An 18033-nucleotide genomic window follows, 5' to 3' on the forward strand; every position below is an offset into this window, starting at 1 on the left:
ACTGCCCAAACAACTTCTGTTCGGTGTAATTGGTCATGGCAAAAGGTCTCAAGTTGCTCCTTTGAAACATTATAAAGACCAACTTAAGAAGACTATGAAGAGTACCAACATAAATGCTAACAGCTAGGCAACAACTGCACAAAACAGTATTCACTGGCACATAGCTACTGCAGAAGGTGTCGCACTGTTTGAGCAGACAAGTCTCAGACAAGAAATTGAAACCCATGAAAAGCAGAAACTACGTCAGATACAACCACGTCTTCCACCCACTTTTAGATGTGACCTGTGTGGCTGCATGTTTCAGTCATCAGCAGCATCTCCACAGAGCCAACAGAATGTAATTGCAGGAGAAAAACCTATTCTCGGAAATGAGTAGCGGCCGACGACTACGACTGTACAAGAAACTGAATGGGATTACAGTACATTACTATCACTTTGTTTAACCCTTGTTGTAGGACAGCTATCCCTTGTGGATTCTCTCTCTCCCTATAGGTACTCACCAATCTCCTTGGGGTCCATCTCCCTCAACTTCTCCACGCTGAGCTTGCGGTCCTCTATCTTCTGTATAATGTCTGGTCCCAGAATGTGGAACTGTCTCATGGGACTCTGGAAGTCCCACTGCTGCTGCTCAAACATCTTGCTCAACATGAGAAAGCGGCCAGCCATCACCGGGTTATTCTTGCGCAGCTGGATGTCGAACAGCGCACGTGCGATACGGACAGCATTCTGGAAAGATTAAAACAAGACAAGGCACCAAATTTAGAGTTGATCCCTGAAAAGCGACTAATGAAGATACCGTACTTACTCATATGATTTTCCCTCCCTGATTTTTAGAACGAAAATTTGTAAAAAAATTGCATAATTTCCTCCCCTTATCTACGGTTTCTGCTAGTTGTGAACCACGGACTTATCCTGTCTTTGTGATTCATGCCAATGTATGGAAATCAGGATTTAGTTTGGAAATTCCAGGTCATGTTTCCCATGCTAGGAGAGGAGGAAGTGACCGATTACTCAATATTCCAGCGCCCAGTGCCAGAAAACACCTGTGACCGCTAGCCATAACTCGTCCTTGTTATCAGCTGTGACTCGCACGTGTACAGTAATCGATTTCAGCAGCGTTCTTACCTGTGAATTGTTGTCCGAAATGTTTATCAGTGACATGATGGGAAAGAAACAGTAGTCATGACACACAATTTCAACTGTCTGTAATAGAATTTGCAAAAAATAACAGCAATCGTGCTGCATCTTGTGAATTTTCTGTAGCACATCACATGTGTGTTACTGGTGGAAACAGAAAGAAAAATTACAGTGTACCAAGAAAATAACTATCATTTCACGTATCAAAACCAAGGAAGCATCCTGAAATTGAAAAAGAAGTTGTTTCTTAAGTAAATCAAGTGAGAAATGTTGGGTTTTCAGTTTCCCACAAGATGCTCCAGTTAAGGGCTGTAGAAGTAGCAAAAACCTTGAAAAATATTTTGGCTTCGTCGGTTCATGAAAAGGAACAATCTTTCTCTTTGAAAGAGGACATCTCTATGCCAGTGACTTCCGAAGGATCACAGTGAAAAAATGTGAGTGGATTGTTCATGCATGGGGACTGATTTCACAAGACATTGTGAACAGTTTCAAGAAAACCGGCATTTCCAACAAACTAGATGGAACTGGAGATGACTGTATCTGGGAGATGGAAGAGAATGGGACTGATTCATCACAGACGACTTGGGAAGAAAGCGACGATGAATGACATGGTAAGTCTGTTTCTTTGAAGTGAAATGCATATTAGCGTACGCAATTTTACGGACTTTAAACTAATACAGTATTCTAATTTATTTCAGGTATTTGGCTCCTATCTTCAGCGGGTTCTTGCAACATTAAAAGACGACGGTTTCCGTATAATTATTGCTAGCGAACATCTTATTGGCTTCCAATTTTTATTAAAATGAATTGTGTTATACATATTTTTTATTATTTTGCACTATTTTAGGCCTAAATAAATTTTGTAACTTAGTTAGGTTCAATTTTTCATTTCTATTTTTAATTTAGATTTGCATAATTTTCTTTCCCCGTTTTTTTAGGCCGAGAAAAGTTACAAAAAAAAAAAAAAATATGACGGTAAGTATGGTACACTGAAAGAATTACAAGAGGAAAAAATTGGGTCAGGGAACAGGAAGGATTGCAACAACTATCGAGGTATCTCCTTGATTAGTATACCAGGCAAAGTATTGACTGGCATCTTGGAAGGGAGGGTGCGATCAATCGTTGAGAGGAAGTTGGATGAAAACCAGTGTGGTTTCAGACCACAGAGAGGCTGTCAGGATCAGATTTTCAGTATGCGCCAGGTAATTGAAAAATGCTACGAGAGGAATAGGCAGTTGTGTTTATGTTTCGTAGATCTAGAGAAAGCATATGACAGGGTACAGAGCGAAAAGATGTTCGCCATACTGGGGGACTATGGAATTAAAGGTAGATTATTAAAATCAATCAAAGACATTTATGTTGACAATTGGGCTTCAGTGAGAATTGATGGTAGAATGAGTTCTTGGTTCAGGGTACTTACAGGAGTTAGACAAGGCTGTAATCTTTCACCTTTGCTGTTCGTAGTTTACATGGATCATCTGCTGAAAGGTATAAAATGGCAGGGAGGGATTCAGTTAGGTGGAAATGTAGTAAGCAGTCTGGCCTATGCTGACGACGTGGTCTTAATGGCAGACTGTGCCGAAAGCCTGCAGTCTAATATCTTGGAACTTGAAAATAGGTGCAATGAGTATGGTATGAAAATTATCCTCTCGAAGACTAAATTGATGCCAGTAGGTAAGAAATTCAACAGAATCGAATGTCAGATTGGTGATACAAAGCTAGAACAGGTCGATAATTTCAAGTATTTAGGTTGTGTGTTCTCCCAGGATGGTAATATAGTAAGTGAGATTGAGTCAAGGTGTAGTAAAGCTAATGCAGTGAGTTCGCAGTTGCAATCAGCAGTATTCTGTAAGAAGGAAGTCAGCTCCCAGACGAAACTATCTTTACATCGGTCTGTTTTCAGACCAACTTTGCTTTACGGGAGCGAAAGCTGGGTGGACTCAGGATATCTTATTCATAAGTTAGAAGTAACAGACATGAAAGTAGCGAGAATGATTGCTGGTACAAACAGGTGGGAACAATGGCAGGAGGGTACTCGGAATGAGGAGATAAAGGCTAATTTAGGAATGAACTCGATGAAGATGTACGCATAAACCGGCTTCGGTGGTGGGGTCATGTGAGGCGAATGGAGGAGGATAGGTTACCTAGGAGAATAATGGACTCTGTTATGGAGGGTAAGAGAAGTAGAGGGAGACCAAGACGATGATGGTTAGACTCGGTTTCTAACGATTTAAAGATAAGAGGTATAGAACTAAATGAGGCCACAACATTAGTTGCAAATCGGGGATTGTGGCGACGTTTAGCAAATTTTCAGAGGCTTGCAGACTGAACGCTGAAAAGCATAACAGTCTATAATGATAATGAATGTGGGTATGTATAATATAGAGGTTGTCAGTGCAGTAGAACGCAATAAACAGGTGCATGAATATTCTTGGAAAATTTGTAAATTAATAATTGTATGGCATCAGCTACCATGAGCAGACATTTTAATTCGACACCACTTGCCTGTGTGCCCGTCAATTTTGATGTTCCATTTCATTCTAGGGCTACTAGGTGGCAGAGTAAACCAAATCTCTCTTGGGCGTCTATGGTCACGGTTTATTTACCGAATTTTGTCGGGTAAACACTAAATGTGTCACCAGAGGCCTTTTACACGCCGACATCCTACAACGTGGAGTGTCGAATGGACTTTTATCCTCCCTTGAAAAATTCAACTACCTCTGCCGGGTTTGAACCCACCATCTTGGGATCAGGAGGCCATAGAGGCAATTATTTGTAAAGTGAAAATACTCAACGTATCTTAAGATGCGTCCACAACAAGATGTCTTCATTACCTTTGTTAATAAACACTTAACTGACAATGTTTATGAATTTTTGACTGTTAATAAACACAACGGCGTGTTCGTTAACTTTTCAAGCACATTGAAAAACAAAATATCTTTAACTTTTGTGAATGAAACTTTTCGTTAACTTTTCGTGTTTCCGTTAACATTTCGGTAGGCACATGCGCAAGGACGCAAATTCGTAGTCCAGAATATGTTGCTTTCTTATTTCTTCTAAAAACTATCAAATCGCAAGCAAAAGCTCTAATATATAGTATTTTTAATTCTGTATGATATTCTTTTAGCTGTGTTCTAATGTAGTTTCATCTCCAGCTTCGCTCCTCACTGAATAACCTAACCTTCCATACATCTGTATGTTAAATGAAGACTTTTCTTTATTTTGTACCTTTAACAATTCCTCGAGATTGTTGTATAAAGCTTCAAACACCTCAGGTACAATAACTGAAATTACTTGTTTTGATACTCTAGATAAATTAATAGCGAAATGTCCACGAGAAGTCGCTAGGAATCTGAATGTTATACCTATAAACAAAATAGCCTGTCATTAGTGGAGCTGGCTTTCCGATAATCTGTATCATTTCTTGCAATTTCAAGCCTAATTACTGTCAACAAGAACTGAAAGTCATGTGGGGGCATTCGAGAAAATTTTGAAAGCCTGCTGCATCATTAATTAAAAGTTCTGATACAAGTGTTCTCTCCAAACTTAATTCTAAATGCCTCTCCAATATTTTTCTTTGCCACACTTCGCATCTATTTTCTTCTTGACCCTATGAATCGTAACCTCACAAACAGATTTTTTGGTGTGGACATAATCTTAAAGAAGTTTGTTAACAAAAATTTATTAACTATGTTGAGAAATGTTTTCATTAAACATTGTTTATTAACTTTGGTGTGGCCTAGCCATTAAAGCAATTATTTCATCTGTAAACAAGACACTTTGACATATTTGATAATACAAATGTTACAGAAGCCTCTGTGGCTCAGGCAGCACTACGGCAGCCTCTCACCGCTGTGTTCTGTGGTTCAAATCCTGGTCACTCCATGTGAGATTTGTGCTGGATGAAGCGGGACAGGTTTTACTTTTGTTTTTCCTATCACCTTTCATTCCAGCAACACTCCAATATCATTTCATTTGTCAGTCGTTAATCATTGCCCCAGAGGAGTACAACAGGCTTAAGACAGTAGGCATAGCTCCTATCCTCACTGCTAGATGGGGACTTTATTCATTCCATTCCTGACCCGGTTAAATTACTGAAAACAGGTGTGAATTTTCATTTTTCATAAAATATGTGTTACAATTGCAACCTGCCTACTAATTTCCACATTTTTTAAAACACCTTCAAATTATGGTGGTCTGCCTGCCCTCCAATGCCACCTTAAAGGCAGGGTCTTCAATGTGTTCAAAAGAAATATTGTCCTTTATAATTGCAGATGTGTATTTATGCAGTTACAAAAAAGAAGGGAAAGAAACACACACAGGATAGGAAGTGGTGGTGCATGATGATGATGAAACCTACCTGATTGACATAGGCAAGATCTGACATGAGAGAGAAGGAGTTCACTCTCCCTCGAGACAAGAAGGTCTGGAGCAGGATGTTCACTTTACCATGAACATTCTCGGAACCTCCAGGCACAGGAACTTCACAGATGTCCATCAGCTGATCCAGCTCGTCTAGCTCGTCATCTCGCACCTTCAAACAGACAAAGTAAGAGAATTGTCACCAATTTTTGAAACGGAGTAGTAAGAACAAAGTGAAGATTTACTAATGTCCCAAAAGTTTCAGTACTACGTTGCAGACCATAAACATGTTTTCTTCTGTTAGTTGTTCGATGATGATGATGATGATGATGATGATGATAATAATAATAATAATAATAATAATAATAATAATAATAATAATAATAATAATAATAATAATAATACTAATAATAATATGATATGTTTTCTTAAAGGAACTGAGGTACCCAAATTATGTCTTGCAGGAGTTCCTCTATACCCCTGACACCAAGCTCTTCCATACAATGTACAGACCTTTTCTTCACATGCTGCCATTCCCTAAGCCTCGAGTGCTCCAATACCGTCGGGGTCAGAAAAGAGCAAGAGTTGACCAAGGGAGGTCAGATAGGACAGGTGAAAGTGAGGATCCTGGCATAAGTAAGTGGAAGCCATGCCAGGACTTGGCTACGGGGCCCCGTGGTTACCAACCCACGCTCCCAACTCCACGGCCCCTGGGGCCCTTTTTAGTCACCTCTTACGACATGCAGGGGATACCATGGGTGTTACTCTACCGCCCTCACCCACAGGAGGTCTGGAGTAGATATTTCGACAGCAAGTTCGTTCAGATATCTACTTACAGCTACCCAACAAGATGGTGCACAGGAGGAGGAAATACAGAGCAGGATATGGTTGAGATGGTTAAACTGGAGAAAGACATCGAATGTACAGTGCGACAAGAAGATGTCAGAAAAATTAAAAGGGAAGGTACACACAACCGTGATGAGACTAGCAATGAAATACGGGGCAGAAACTTGGCAGATAACAAGGAGATGAGCACAAAAACTGGACGAGGCAGAAATGTGAATGGTAAAGTGGATGTATAAGGTTGGAAAAAGTGAGAAATGAAGTGATTAGGAGAAGTTTCTGAGGAAGTCAGAGAAGCTAGGCTCTGATGGTATGGCTGTGTTAAGAAATGAAGATTATGTGGTGAAGAAGATCACTGAACTGCTTCCACCGGGGAAAAGGAGCCGAGGACGAGCCACAAGGCGACGGACAGATAGCAGCCAAGAAAGTATGAAACAGTGTGGGCATGTGGAGGACGAATATGAACACCAGGAACTCCACCTAAGTGGGATTAATCATACTGAAGAAGATGATATTTTAAATTATTATTATGATAACTGTTCTCACCTTGAGTTGTTCAAACTCCTGAGACTGGGCTATCATGGCTAAAATGTCTCCTTTCCCCATAACAGGAGCCATCAGAGAGTTGAAGATCTCCACTGTATCGTACTTGATGTAGAAGTGACTGGCTGTTCTTCCAAGATCTGCAATGGAGAGAAAATATAACAATCGTAAGTACAGTAAAACCTCGTTAAGACGTTTCTGCAGCGGACAACAAAAATGAACGTGTTAAGCGAGAAAACATACTAATGAATATACCAATAAAAACTATCCAACAGGGATATGGAAACACTAGATATGATATTTTCCGACATGAAGGCAATTTACATTGTGTATCCGCAGGTATAGTGAAAACTATATCTACCATTTCTCCAGATGAGAGGAAAGTATTAAAAGGTGCAAAACCCACGAGAGAACAAATATGAAAACCTTTTCTGCTGGGGCGTATAAAATAACAAGTGCAATGAATGGTGTGAAAAACACCAAACAACAAAAATGAAAACATATGCACGGGGGCCAATAAAAACATCGAAGTATTATTGCAGATCACACTTTCTAAAAAAATGTTAGTAGAAGCCTTTTATTTTGGAGCAGTGGGTTATAAAACATTATTTTCTGGTCACATTCTAAGACAATGAATTGGAAGTTATACTCGGCCATGTGCAACTGCGACAGAATGACTATGGCTGCCGTTTTGAAAAACTTTGACCAAGACAAATAGATCGAGCGAAACTGTAAGGTGCGAGTTCAAAATTTGCGAACTCTGCACGCATAAAGATACGGATGCCAGTCCATTTTCTGAAAGATTTTATAGTTTTCGTCATTAGAAAGGAATTTCACCTTTTCCGTATCCATAGCTAGGCTATCACAAGACAAATATACACCACGCTGGTCAATTTCACACGAGGAAGTTTGATGTTGGAATTAAATGGCATATGGCTTTTAGTGCCGGGAGTGTCTGACAACATGTTTGGCTCGCCAGGTGCAGGTCTTTTGATTTGACACCCGTAGGCGACCTGCACGTCATGATAAGAATGGAATGATGATGAAGACACATACACCCCGCCCCCGTGCCAGCAAATTAACCAATTATGGTTAAAATTCCCGACCCTCTTGCTGATGATGATTGTTGTTTAAATGGGCCTAGCAGCTAATCCAGATATAGGCTACCGTATAATGCGCAAAAAACTTCACTGTGCCACTCAACACAAAATAAATTTCTAACTTCTGAATGGAATGCGAAATACAAGCACAGATAGACTTACTGTGTTATTCAGCAATCTTGCTGCTAACCGGCAAACAAAACTGAACATTCCTGAGGCTAACGGCTTGCTCCTTGAAGGATCAAGTTATCCTGTGAAGTTCAGGAATTTAAGGCTTTTTTCCGTAATCACGCAACTGTGGCGACGGATCTTACCGGAGTTGAAAATCACGTTTGTTTCACAAGGGATGGCAAATAACAATTTCAGGGCAAGGAAAAATGTGATCATACTAAGCAGTAATAGCGAAAATTCATGTGATAAATGAGGCATTTTTATATAGATTAAATACGATGAGAATTGGGACTTTGAATTTACGACGTGCTAAGCGGGAAAACGTGTAAATGAGGAACGTACTAACAAGGTTTCACTATACTACTTTCATAGTCAAGGAATTTCTAGTATGAGCACTAAGATGATACTATGTGAACATGAATAAATGGATAAATGAACAGGAAGACAAAAACAACAACAACTACTACTACTATTACTACTACACACATCTTACAAAAACAGGATTCATCATCAATCTCTTGCTCCAATTGCCAGGGTGCCAACTACAGCCTTCATCTTGCGTCCTCCTTCCAGTTTGATGCCCCTCTCCCCTCCTCTATATCCCTTGTTATTTGATCTATCCAACTCACGTAAGTGACTAACCAAACGCTACGCTGATATCACACAGAAACCTCTCTCTTTTCCTTGAGCAAAGAATGCATTGAAATTCTGTGAAATAATTAATTGAGAAAGACTTTAACTAGAATTATCAAATTTACCAGATAGGAATGAAATCAGAATTATAGTCTAAACAAGGGGATCTGGGGTAGGAGAACAGGAATCTACAAGAGGTAAATGAACAGAGATACAGGAACTTGCGCATCCTTAAGAATGAAGAACTTGTCGTAGGTACGACATCGTAACTGGTGTAAAACTTTCAATTAGTATGTTTAATATATTCTAATTATAGTTTATTTAATGCTAAATTATCTTTTATTAAGTGTTAAACATGACTAATATATGATTTGTCTGTAAATATGCAGTATAAAATTATATAACCTCAAATACGTATGGTTTAACCTCAAAATCTATAGAGTCGAAACCAGTAGAAAATTCCATAATGTTCGTATGTTAGACTTATTGTACTATAATTTGGTATATATGAAGAGTTCTGGAAACTTACTGTAAGCTTTTATTATCCAGATACAGTGGAACCTCGATTATCCGTTCCCGGAAAATACGTTTTCCCGGAATATGCGTTCAAATTATGTGGTCCCGTGAGCATCGTAATTAAATCACGTTGTAAAAGTCCCGCATTATCCGTTCCTCGAAGAAACGCTTTCCCGGATCAACCGTCCAGAAATTCCAGTCCCATCAATGCTAAATCCTCGATCAATCGTTTTTTAATAAACTGTATCTCACGAAAGGACGGCTATGGCATATTTATGGATCTTGGCGTTAACGCCCCGTCACTGCGATAATTAAAGCAAGTACTGTACCGGTACTAGAAAAGCGATCGGCGGTGAACTTGCATAAGAGACCATCTTAGCATCGCATTCGGGTGGTATTGTTTAGAGAATGTCGGAAAATCATAAAGCAGAGGGTGCCCACAACAATTGCAAGGAGACACGGCGCATTTCGATAGCTCTGCTTGAAGACGGAACGAGTTTCGTCATATGTTCGCACTTATAAAACATCCATATTATGTACAGGGTTAGATGTTTATATTTTTACATTTTTTCGATCAAACTGCCGAAGAGGTTTTCGGCACTTTGCTCAGGGCACTGCAGAGTAACTGGGCTTTCAGACAGGAATCGAAACTGCTCCTTCTTAACACAAATTCAGTACCTTTTGATATTATCGTACATGATATGTTAGCGAGACCGAAACAGATGTTGCACCCTACATTATAAAAAAAAAAAAGAAAGCCATGGGAGGTCTTGGGATTGCCTATTACTGTTTAGGTCCTTATGTAAGACTGGGAATGTTACGTTTTCGTGTTAAAATGCCAAAAACTGCAGTCGTTTTATTTGCGCACGTTACATTTTAAATGGTTGGTGTCATTTCAAACTCGTACTGACATGTGCAGCGAGCGAGCTTTCCAGATGACCTCAAGGTCACGAATAACCGTAATTTCTGAAGTTTTTACATTTCTTTTATCTTTCCAATTTGATTGGATTTGTGACGCGCAGAATTGAATATAATGCATTCGAGAACTTTTAAGAATCGATACTTACATTCGAAACCATGTTTTCGAGTTCAACATAACCTTTAAAAGTCGATGTAGGCCTAATTTGCGCGGTACAAGATTTCCAGAAACTGACTACGAACAGTATACCGTAGACCAAATTACAATGAAAGATTAAGAAATGAACAGATTTCGCCATCATTTTGGGTGCTTTTGTATCTAATGTGCTTTATTTTATTAGATGAGAGAATTAAAAACTACTTGTGGTCGATTGTCGTTTGGCTTGGCGTTATTAGATTTTTCGAAGTTTGGCTAGCCTAATCAAAGATGCTGAACTGAAAGAAGTTTTCACGGGAAACCGACGAAGATTCCCCTGTAAAATTGAATATAAAGTACCGAGATTTTGAACTCGCGTACCGGTAATTAATGTTAAAAATTAAATAACTGGAAAGGAGGTTCAACCTATTCAATACTCAAAAGAAAGAAACGTAGCAATCACATTTCTATTTAAATGGGACCGGTTTCGACCTTAGTCTAGGTCATCATCAGCCATAAAAAACATGTAAAATGTTTATGAATGTTGGAGGTCAGTTTCACATTCTGTTAGGCACAAAGACACGACACCACATTCTGTCCTGCACAAAGTCACAACACTACCAATCAACATGCGAAGATCAAAAAGGCTTGAATTCGCAGACGAACAGATCTGTAGTAGAAAGCCGCCAGCTCCCGGTGACCAGCACGGCACACTCAAGGTCACGCGCTGCGGCCAAACACCAAAGTAGAGTGGAGAACGTTTCGAAGGTCCAGAACCTGTCACGGCTGCGGGAAGCCAAGTACGTATATAAAAATATACGACGCCAATTAGTACAACCGAATGAGCACCCGTACTCCAGTTAAGTTCTTGGTAAACAGTTGACTTGAAAAAACAATTGTAGAGAGAAGAAAAAAATGTAGTAAAAAGCGCAATATCGGAAAACAAATGAAAACTTATATGCACAGTGCGCTATTTTTAAAAAGAAAAAATTTTTAGGTTATGATTGAAGTAGTCGAAGTTGGCGCAAGACAATTTTTATTTTTTATTTTATTTTTTTTGAAAGAGGAGAATAAATTAAACGAGGAAGAGTGATAGTGAAATAAGAGAAAGAATAAAAGAAATTGAAGTTAGATGGTAATGAGGAAAGATAAGATAGGGAAATGAAGGAGGGGTAGTTTAAGATGGGTTAGGAGGGTGGGTTATTGGAGGTAGAAAATGTGGGTGGGAACTATGTAAGACATGGAAAATAGAATTGGGGTTTTGGAATTTGGAATTTTTGAGAATAAGAATTAGGAAGTCAAAAAGGATATCGGGTTTTTCAGAAATGTCGTTTAAATTGAAATTAGGGTTGAAGTACTGGTCAAGGTGGATAAAGCAATTTTCAGTAATGTTTAAGAGGGGGCCTTTGTTAATGATTTTAAGTATGTTTATGTCACTGTCAATACTGGTGAAACTATGTTTGGAGTCTTGTATGTGCTGTCCTATGGCAGAGAATCTGTTGTATTTAATGGCGTTGACATGTTCAGAGTACCTGATATTGAAGTTGCGGCCAGTTTGTCCGACGTAGGAGGAACTGCAGTTGTTGCATTTAAATCTGTATACACCAGATTTAGAAAAAGCATTAGACTTATTTAGAGATTTAGAGTTGTGTAAGATATCAAGACTTCTATTGTTAGTTCTAAAAGAAATTTTCATATTATGTTTTTTAAAGATATTAGTTATTTTATAAGCATCCTGAGTAAAAGTGAAGGTGGAAAAAGCAGTTGGTTTTATTGTGTCTTTAGATAAAGTGGTTTTTGGACGGTGTTTGAATTTGTTGATGATGCGGTTAATGGAGTTGTTAAAGCCATTAAATTTAGCAATGTTGCGGATGGTGTTTAATTCATTATTTAAATCTTTTTTGGACATAGGGGTGTTAAAGGCACGAAAAATTAAGCTGTTATAAGTAGCACGTTTATGAGCTTGGGGGTGCGAAGAATCTTGTCTTATTGTAGTTGCTGTTTGGGTTGGTTTTCTGAAAATTTTGTAAGATAAAGAAGAAGGATGTCTAGTAATAGTTAGGTCTAGAAAATTAAGAGTTTGGTTGTGTTCTGATTCGAGGGTGAATTTAATGTTAGAGTCTAAGTTGTTGAGATGAAGAAGTGTAGAGGCTGCGTTGGTTGATTCCTCATTTAATATTACCAATGTGTCGTCGACATATCTCGCCCAAAAGAGGATGTTGGAGAAATTATTATTATTATTAATTCTTGTGTTTTCTAAGAAGTCGAGGTAAATTTCAGCAAGAATGCCAGAAGCAGGTGAGCCCATAGCCAAGCCATCTTGTTGATAAATGGTGTTGTCAAAGGTAAAATAATTATTGTTGAGAACTAATTTTAAAATAGACATGAAGTCTTGAATTTCAAGTTTACTTAGGTTACTGAATTTGTTTAGGTTGTTGTTTATAATGGGGAATAATTTTGGAATTGGAATACTAGGGTACATGTTGACAATGTCAAAAGAATGGAGAGAAAAATTTGGTTGGATTTCAAAATTTTTTAGTTTGTTGATTAGATCAGAAGTGTTTTTGATAGATTTGTTGGATAAAAATCGATACTTTTTTAGTAAAAATGTTTGGATGAATTTAGAAGTGTTGTATAGGGGACTGGGTCTGTAATTGATAATTGGACGGATAGGAATGTTAGTTTTGTGAATTTTAGGGAGGGCTTTGGCAGTGGGTAGTCCAGGGTTCATGTTTATTAGTTTAGTTTTTTCTTGATCTGTGAGGAGAAAGGAAACGTTTTTTAAAGTATGTTTGAGTAGGCGTTGGATTTTTGTGGTTGGGTCTTTTTTTATTATAGAAAAAGAAGGGTCACTGAAAAAGTTTTTGGTTTTATCTAAGTAGTCAGTTTTATCCATTATGACAGTAGTGTTGCCTTTATCAGATTTGGTGATAATGAGATTATTGTCACTGATTTTCTTTTTAAGATCTGAAATGGTTTTATTATCTTTAATTAAATTATTATTATTATTATTATTATTATTATTATTATTATTATTATTAATAAGAGAAGTGTTTTTGTTATTGTTATGAAGATTTTTTCAAGTTTCCTTTTTACTTCACATCTGATTTCATCTTGTTCATCTGTTGGCATTTTGTTAATGGCTATTTCAGATTCAATAATTAAATTGGTGGCTACATTGAAAGTGTTGAGATTGGGCCAATTGTGTTTGAAGCCCTTCGAAAGGATTGAGTTTTCATCATCACTCAGAGTTGTTTTAGATAGATTTACGATGGGAGGATGGAATTGTTCAATAGTTTTGGAGGGTGTGTTACGGTTCTTAAACTGGAATTTATGTGAAGAAGAGTTGTTCTTAAGAATTTTGAGTTTTTTTCTCTAGGGTTTGTTGTTTGATTGACAGTACATGAAATAATTTATCGTCTACTTGAGTTAGGAAGAGGTTCCATTGTGCACTCGGGAGAAGATTAGCAATTTCTAGATGTGTTTCGTATAATCTGTTGTTTAAAAATGATTTTTTCTTGTATAAGAAACGAATTTCGTTTTTTAACCAAATTTTGTTGGTTATTTTTTGGGTTTTTAACATGTGAGGAGAAGAAATGTTTTTTCTGGTACAACTTTGAAGAAATTTGGGGGTAAGATTGTAGGATATGCATTGTTTCAGGAAGTCGATGTCTTTTCCTAATTCAGCGATCTTGATCTTAAGGCCCATGTAAGAGAAGGCTTTTTGTTTAGCTTGGTTAGCTTGTGCATTTAAAGATAAAAATTTCATTGTTCCGTATTGAAATTATTGATGTTAAAAATTAAATAACTGGAAAGGAGGTTCAACCTATTCAATACTCAAAAGAAAGAAATGTAGCAATCACATTTCTATTTAAATGGGACCGGTTTCGACCTTAGTCTAGGTCATCATCAGCCATAAAAAACATGTAAAATGTTTATGAATGTTGGAGGTCAGTTTCACATTCTGTTAGGCACAAAGACACGACACCACATTCTGTCCTGCACAAAGTCACAACACTACCAATCAACATGCGAAGATCAAAAAGGCTTGAATTCGCAGACGAACAGATCTGTAGTAGAAAGCCGCCAGCTCCCGGTGACCAGCGCGGCACACTCAAGGTCACGCGCTGTGGCCAAACACCAAAGTAGAGTGGAGAACGTTTCGAAGGTCCAGAACCTGTCACGGCTGCGGGAAGCCAAGTACGTATATAAAAATATACGACGCCAATTAGTACAACCGAATGAGCCCCCGTACTCCAGTTAAGTTCTTGGTAAACAGTTGACTTGAAAAAACAATTGTAGAGAGAAGAAAAAAATGTAGTAAAAAGCGCAATATCGGAAAACAAATGAAAACTTATATGCACAGTGCGCTATTTTTAAAAAGAAAAAATTTTTAGGTTATGATTGAAGTAGTCGAAGTTGGCGCAAGACAATTTTTTTTTTTTTTTTTTGAAAGAGGAGAATAAATTAAACGAGGAAGAGTGATATTCCCTCCTTAAACGAGGAAGAGTGATAGTGAAATAAGAGAAAGAATAAAAGAAATTGAAGTTAGATGGTAATGAGGAAAGATAAGATAGGTACTCTGAACATGTCAACGCCATTAAATACAACAGATTCTCTGCCATAGGACAGCACATACAAGACTCCAAACATAGTTTCACCAGTATTGACAATGACATAAACATACTTAAAATCATTAACAAAGGCCCCCTCTTAAACATTACTGAAAATTGCTTTATCCACCTTGACCAGTACTTCAACCCTAATTTCAATTTAAACGAGATTTCTGAAAAACCCGATATCCTTTTTGACTTCCTAATTCTTATTCTCAAAAATTCCAAATTCCAAAACCCCAATTCTATTTTCCATGTCTTACATAGTTCCCACCCACATTTTCTACCTCCAATAACCCACCCTCCTAACCCACCTTAAACTACCCCTCCTTCATTTCCCTATCTTATCTTTCCTCATTACCATCTAACTTCAATTTCTTTTATTCTTTCTCTTATTTCACTATCACTCTTCCTCGTTTAATTTATTCTCCTCTTTCAAAAAAAATAAAATAAAAAATAAAAATTGTCTTGCGCCAACTTCGACTACTTCAATCATAACCTAAAAATTTTTTCTTTTTAAAAATAGCGCACTGTGCATATAAGTTTTCATTTGTTTTCCGATATTGCGCTTTTTACTACATTTTTTCCTTCTCTCTACAATTGTTTTTTCAAGTCAACTGTTTACCAAGAACTTAACTGGAGTACGGGTGCTCATTCGGTTGTACTAATTGGCGTCGTATATTTTTATATACGTACTTGGCTTCCCGCAGCCGTGACAGGTTCTGGACCTTCGAAACGTTCTCCACTCTACTTTGGTGTTTGGCCGCAGCGCGCGACCTTGAGTGTGCCGCGCTGGTCACCGGGAGCTGGCGGCTTTCTACTACAGATCTGTTCGTCTGCGAATTCAAGCCTTTTTGATCTTCGCATGTTGATTGGTAGTGTTGTGACTTTGTGCAGGACAGAATGTGGTGTCGTGTCTTTGTGCCTAACAGAATGTGAAACTGACCTCCAACATTCATAAACATTTTACATGTTTTTTATGGCTGATGATGACCTAGACTAAGGTCGAAACCGGTCCCATTTAAATAGAAATGTGATTGCTACGTTTCTTTCATTTGAGTATTGAATAGGTTGAACCTCCTTTCCAGTTATTTAATTTTTAACATCAATAATTTCAATACGGAACAATGAAATTTTTATCTTTAAATACCGGTAATTAATGCGGTTTCGCGGTCTAACATGCCCGCCTCTCATCCAGAGGGCCCGGGTTCGATTGCGACCAGGTCAGGCAATTTTACCTGGATATAAGTCTGGTTCCAGGTCCACTCAGCCTACGTGAATACCTTTAATTGTGGAGCTATCTAATGGTGAGATGGCGACCCCGATCTACAGAGCCAGGAATATTTGCCGAGAGGATTCGCCGCACTGACCATGCGCACCTCGTAATCTGCAGGCCTTCGGGCTGAGCAGCGGTCGCTTGGCAGGCAAAGTCCCACTGGGGCTGTAGTTTGGTTTGGTTTAGGAGTTTTTGTAAGATTATAATTATACATATTTAATTTTTGTGATTTTAGCCAAATTGTTGATGGTTTTAATTCATTCCCGGATTTTCCGTTTTCCCGTATTGTACGTTTTATTTTCATGGTCCCTCGAAAAACGGAGAATCGAGGTTTCACTGTACACGTAGAAACATTACGAATGTTGTAGATACTTCCATGTACATTTTTAAATAGGAAAGGAATGTTCGAGTACCCATTCGACTAGCTGGTCGGTTTTGAGTGTGTTCCCTTACTGTGTTGTAAGAACTCTTCTAGAAGTCGATCATTCTAGATGGTTGATCGAGTAGTATAAATATCGAGCTGTCAGTCAGTGAAGGAAGTTCTTAGTGCTTCGGACTCAGGCAAGTGATGGACTGGGAGCGACTGTTGGGCTCCGAGGTGGAGTCTGAGTACTGGGCTCAAGTGAGTCAGGTGGTGAATTCAAGAGAGAGTATGTTATAGTGCGCGCATCAGTGTTGTTGATATCTGTACTTGTCAGGATCGACTTCAGGGCACTCCGCTATTGAGTGTTCTATATAGTGCCATTAGCGACAGTGTATAATTGTGTGTTGTGACGTACAGTGTAAATAAAGTAAAGTGAACGTGTTCTCATGTGATATTTATTTACGTCAAATAAAATCGCAACGTGGAACGTTAAACTACTGGGCAAGAAGGAAGGCCAAAAAGAAATGTTGATTTTGTGTGGTCCTAGGTGACCCATCATGAAGAAGAAGGAAACAATTCCCGTGGTTATGATCTTAAAAAAAAAAAAAAAAAAAATCGGTAGACCTAATGCCTCAATATCATCTGTATTTTCTTGCATAGACCAAATTCCCGCCCACTATAGTTCATACATATATAAGAACGCATTTTTGGTAACATTTACGACTGTCAGCCATTTGTCTGTAGATGAAGTAAGCTGGAACCACTCATCATTAAGTCCACTTTTACAAGCAACACCTCGTCCAATAAATTTTTCAGTGTCAAAAGCGCATCAACATGAGTATGAGTACCTGTCTGTAGGCCTTACCTGTTATGCTGAGGTCCTGTGTCCGTTTATCATACCGCAGCATTCTAGCTTTATCCAGAGCTGTTGCAGCAGCGTCAATGAGCTCAAACCTTCTCTTGAGCAGGTTTGGATCATCCTGAGGAAACAGATGCACACCTGTTTAAAATAACACACTGACAGAGGCTGCTTGTTTATTTGGATAATTTCCAGTATAAATAAATCAAACAACTGTCGAGGCAATACATCCAGTTTTACTTTAAATACTGTATTGATGGAAGAACCAGAATAATAAAAACATTTTTATTTACATGGATACATGTGTGTGGGTTCTGAAGCCAAGACAATTGTACAAATTGTACAAGAGTCCATTTACATATGTTACATACATACTGTAAAAGCAAAGTACAGGGTGTTTACAAATGAATATCGGAGTTTTAACGCCTTATAATATTGAATACGTTAAACTTACAGTTATACATTATATGTCAAATGAAAGAGCAACTCAAACAGTTTTGTTTGTTGGCACCAGTGCGCATGTACATGCAATGGTTTCGCCGCAATCCGCTAGACAGCGGTA

General features: G+C 38.3%; 1 protein-coding gene across 1 annotated transcript in view; it reads right to left on the reverse strand.

The window, feature by feature from the left end:
* Positions 1-18033, reverse strand: part of obe (obelus) — a 191283-nt gene that overhangs the window by 54027 nt on the left and 119223 nt on the right. Inside the window, exons 19-22 of the mRNA XM_068230014.1 lie at positions 17478-17592; positions 6889-7025; positions 5498-5671; positions 501-726 (exon numbers count right to left, since the gene is read on the reverse strand). Of these exons, the coding sequence (XP_068086115.1) occupies positions 501-726; positions 5498-5671; positions 6889-7025; positions 17478-17592 (652 nt within the window). The remainder of the gene's footprint in view (positions 1-500; positions 727-5497; positions 5672-6888; positions 7026-17477; positions 17593-18033) is intronic.

Source organism: Anabrus simplex, chromosome 13, assembly GCF_040414725.1.
Source record: "Anabrus simplex isolate iqAnaSimp1 chromosome 13, ASM4041472v1, whole genome shotgun sequence".
In the NCBI taxonomy this organism is placed as follows: Eukaryota; Metazoa; Arthropoda; class Insecta; order Orthoptera; family Tettigoniidae; genus Anabrus; species Anabrus simplex.